The sequence below is a fragment of the Physella acuta genome, unplaced genomic scaffold (genome assembly GCF_028476545.2).
Source record: "Physella acuta isolate Inbredline_101_S28 unplaced genomic scaffold, ASM2847654v3 ptg001665l, whole genome shotgun sequence".
NCBI lineage: Eukaryota > Metazoa > Mollusca > Gastropoda > Physidae > Physella > Physella acuta.
Window position 1 is genome coordinate 92196 of NW_026733178.1, and position 4902 is coordinate 97097.

General features: G+C 41.7%; 1 protein-coding gene across 1 annotated transcript; it reads right to left on the bottom strand.

Moving 5' to 3' along the window:
• Positions 1 to 675, bottom strand: LOC131929718 (salivary glue protein Sgs-3-like). Its single transcript, XM_059286058.1, has one exon. The coding sequence runs from the start codon at positions 673 to 675 to the stop codon at positions 1 to 3; it is 675 nt and encodes a 224-aa protein (XP_059142041.1).
• Positions 676 to 4902: the final 4227 nt, after the last annotated feature.

Sequence of the window (4902 nt, forward strand, 5' to 3'; positions counted from 1 at the left end):
TTAATCATTGTTAGTATATGGGATCCCAATTTTAGATCTGTTTGTTGACTCTGCTTGATTGTGTGCATAGTCAGTTGTGACAGGGTCATTTGTGGCAGTGTCATTTTCGGCAGGGTCAGTTGTGACAGGGTCAGTTGTGGCATGATCAGTTGCGACAGGGTCATTTGTGACAGGGTCATTTTCGGCAGGGTCAGTTGTGACAGGGTCATTTTCGGCAGGGTCAGTTGTGGCAGGGTCAGTTGTTTCAGGGTCAGTTGAGACAGGGTCAGTTGTGGCAGGGTCAGTTGTGACAGGGTCAGTTGTGGCAGTGTCACTTTCGGCAGGGTCAGTTGTGACAGGGTCAGTTTTGGCAGGGTCAGTTGTGGCAGGGTCAGTTTTGGCAGGGTCAGTTGTGGCAGTGTCACTTTCGGCAGGGTCGGTTGTGACAGGGTCAGTTGTGACAGGGTCAGTTGTGACAGGGTCAGTTGTGACAGGGTTAGTTGTGACAGAGTCAGTTGTGACAGGGTCAGTTGTGACAGGGTCAGTTGTGACAGGGTCAGTTGTCGCAGGGTCAGTTGTGACAGGGTCTGTTATGACTCTGGTTAATAGTAGTTGGGCCACGCTTGATGTGTTTGGATCATCCAAGCAGGCTATAGGTTTAGACACATGTGTTTGATTTGATCTCGCTAATTGCATGTATCAAAGTGTTCTATGGGACTTCATTAATTTATATGTAGCCCATGGACCAGCTGCGACCCTCCCCCACCCCCTGGACTTGCTATAATTTAGATTGCTGGTACCTTCTGTCCTGAGACCCCCCCCCCCCACGGACTTGCTATAATTTAGATTGCTGGTACCTTCTGTCCTGAGACCCCCCCCCCCCCTAAGAAGGTCGGCTATAATTTATGTAGTTGGTGACATCTAGACTTAAAGGCAACCCTTAAACTTCCTATAATTTACATTATTGGGTCCTCTGGACTTTTTGTATACCACGTGTTTTGATCGATTTGGTGAAACTTGGAAAAGGGGGGGGGGGTGGAGTTTCTAGTACGCTGCCTATTTCACGGAAATTCTTGTATGCCAAGGCCCAGAACTAGTCTAGTTTTACGGCAGGGAAATAATAATCCACACTGAGTTTTTATTATCGTTCTTGGCATACACAAGATATTTACGATCGTACCTAATGACTCGCTACATAAAGATGAAGTAGTAAGAATGCATCACTCAACTAGAACCGTTTGATGTCTGTTTTTTTTTCCAAACAAATATAACGTGGCACACGGGCGTTTACGATTCACAGTTGGGTTGTAGCCGTGCATGATTCATCTGAAACTACCATGACCTGTATCTGAACAGACCAATAACAGTTAATCTCACGGGAAACGTGTCTTCTCTCTACAACAACAAAAGCTTTCTTGCAATGTATTAGGTGATTTCCCTTGAAACCCCTGCTAGAAAACCAGTGATAATGTTAGCACCTTACAATTTATAGCCTGCAAAAATAGACTTTTTGGTCTTGTAGTAACACCAGTTTAAAAGTCGACTGCCCCATTTATGTTAAATTAGATAATGAAGTTAAACTTTACTTTAACAACGTTGTAATGAAACCAGGCTTTAGCAGTTTTCTTCGTTTTACAACATATTCTTAGAAATTTTGTTTCGTTTTCTATAAGAATTATTTGTATGCATAGCGTGGCTCTTAGACGAAAGACCTACAGGTAAAAACATTGTATTGCCTGCAGGTGTATGAACTTGATTTTAGCAGAAGCGCTACCTCTCCCCCCCCCCCCCCCCCCCCGGGAACAAACTCTCAATTTCCCCCCCCCCCCCCTCCCCATATATTTTTATATTTATAATACAAAACTGCAGCTAAAATGAGCTTTTAACTTTTTTTAAAACCCATTTTGGTGCCCACTAGGGTCGGTGCCCGGGGACATATTTACCCCCCATCGCTACGCCTCCGTTTTTTTAGGAGTGGTAAAAAATATGTTGAATCATCTTTTATTCGTACCTCACAAGGCGGCAAGATAGAGGTTGTGTGATGGGCCCTCAATCGTTCATATAAAGCAAAGTATAGTTACACAGTCTGAAGCCAAATCTGAACATTATCTTTGGTACAATGAGGTCGATGCAGTGAGCTTGTTGTATATGAAGACTGATTGAAAAATGATCTTATACTGGGCATAGAATTGTTTATACAGAATATAAATACGTATATGGTGTTATACTGAACACATAGCTTAGCGATCAATGTGCCAAAAGGGGTTACAGGAGATACTGATCTTTTCCTTCTTTCTTAACTGTTATATTAAAAGGGATTTCTTGCTTCAACTTAAGTATTACGTGTCAGCATGTTATGCGCCATGCAGACTAATTTCAGCCTGCTTTTCTTTTTGGAGCTGCTTCCATATTATTTGTCCAACTAATAACAAACTACAAGGCAGCAGTTTGAATTTGGAGTTGTCTCTCCCAGAAGAATTGCTGTTCCCAGCTAACGAGCGTAACAACATAATCATGTAGGTGGTCAAGAAGATAATGTGTTTATAAATGGCAACAATGCTAACCGTCTGATTTAGGCGGACGTATTTAGCAATGCGATCGTTAAAATAGGTCAAGCAACGCCATACTTTAGCTATTCCTTTTTGATACCATTTTGTGATGTCTTTTTGACTTCTTGTGAAGTTTTTCTTGGTGCAGCAGGCTCATAACGAACAATAAGATAGACGAGGCAGTTGATGTACTTGTCCTGGTAAATACAGGGTATTGATGGATGTAGGCCTGGTATCTAATGTAACAATCATCATGTTCCCTTTTGTGCCCGAGACACATTGTGTCAATCAAGTAGAGTTCATCTGTTTCAATTACCTCGGTGTACAAAGGAAAAGTGTGGTCAGCACTAAGCCCAGCCGTCTTTTGTTTCATCAACGTGAGTCAGGTACCCATCAGAGCTGGGTGTACTCAGGGACGTTCTACAGATTCGAACCCGTTATCAAACTCGAGACTTTCAGGTTTGCAGTCTAGCGCTCTACCTCTCGGCAACGCCGTGGTAAATGTTGGGTTGTCGCCCACTTCAGCTTTTTTTCTAGCTACTTGACTATTTCTCCAAACCAATAAAAAAAAAATCTAATGTGGCTTATGTGGATAAACGAAATAGATCCCCCCGGCATATAACAGACTGTACGATCAGCTTTGTATATGTTTTCTATTTATATCTTGGCCTCTATGATTGTACCGTGCTTATCCAAATTCGTTTAATATACGACATCAGCCTCAAAAGTAAACTCTTGACAACAAAGAGACATAATTGTATCATTACTTCAATATCTGTATTGTGTCGTCTAAACAAAACTTTTAACAACAAAGAACTGACTGTTTCACTAGGTCTATGGCTGATATGAATCATACTGTTTCACTAGGTCTATGGCTGATATGAGTCATACTGTTTCACTAGATCTATGGCTGATATGAGTCATACTGTTTCGAAAATGAAACTAAAAAAGCTTCCTAGATAACACAATGTAACTTTTGTCAACGCGGCGGGGAGGTGAGGCTTGTGTCAACGCTCCGGTAGTTACGGTTGTTGTAACATTCCTTTTGGGTCTTAGGTCGTCCCTTTGTCACATATGTGACATTGTATGTGAAAACTTAGGTCGTGTCTTTGTTACATGGGTAACATTGTATGTGATAAGTTAGGTCGTCCGTTTGTCACATAGGTGACATTGTATGTGCTAAGTTAGGTCGTCCGTTTGTCACATAGGTGACATTGTATGTGAAAACTTAGGTCGTGTCTTTGTTACATGGATAACATTGTATGTGATAAGTTAGGTCGTCCGTTTGTTACATAGGTGACATTGTATGTGAAAACTTAGGTCGTGTCTTTGTTACATGGGTAACATTGTATGTGAAAAGTTAGGTCGTCCGTTTGTTACATGGTTAACATTGTATGTGATAAGTTAGGTCGTCCGTTTGTTACATAGGTGACATTGTATGTGATATGTTAGGTCAGAGGCGTAGCGACCCTTTCCGGCGCCCGGGGACAAACTTTCAATTTGCCCCCCCCCCCCCCCTCAAACTTTTAATTTGTACCATCCTCCTCAAACTTTCAATTTGTTTTTCCAACCCATTTTGGCGCCCCCTAAGGTCTGCTAGTGTTACATTTTCTAGACCCCGTGTTTCTTTCAGGGTTTTTTCTCCAGTGAAGGGAGAAGCACTGGTATATTTAGGGGAAAGCACTTGAATCTTTCGGGGAGGGGGGGGGGGGGTAAATTATCTAGGAGAGGGGGGCAGACACTAGTAAAAGTATTTTTTTTGTAAACTATATTTCGTTGAGGGAGGGGGATGCAATAGACGTGCTTTGGGGGTGAGGCACTGCTCCTCGCGGAGAAATGCCTGAAAGAAACACGCTGTACGTTCAGTACACACTATGTCATACACGTCTGGTGAGCTTGTTAATCGATTGTACGAAGATAGAGAGAATATGAGAGGTAGAGAGTCACAGTCTCCGCCAGGCTGAACAAGAAATTAAAGAATTATAACATTTTGTAATTAGAATTCTAATTTAGCGATCAATTTTAATTGAGTGAAATTACTGGGGGACGGAGTAGCGCTCTCGTCTGCTATCCTGAAAGTATCGAGTTTAGATCTCGGATTCGAGTATGTTGGACATCCCTGAGTCCACCCAGCTCTATTGGGTACCTGACTCACGTTAGGGACAGTAAAGACGACCGAGCATATTGCCGGCCACACTATCTCTTCATATGGTTTGGTGAAGAAGAAAAATTATATTTCAGCCTAGGTCATATTTCATTGAATAATATTAAATACAGGAAACAATTATTTTTAAAAAAATGCTCATCATAAATAACAATTTAAAAAGAAAAATGACACTCCCTTATTTTTCTTTAATGCACATGTGTTTTTTTA

Bases quoted from the DNA above. Each gene is read 5' to 3' on its own strand.
- LOC131929718 (XM_059286058.1), bottom strand. From the start codon at position 675: ATGCAATTAGCGAGATCAAATCAAACACATGTGTCTAAACCTATAGCC.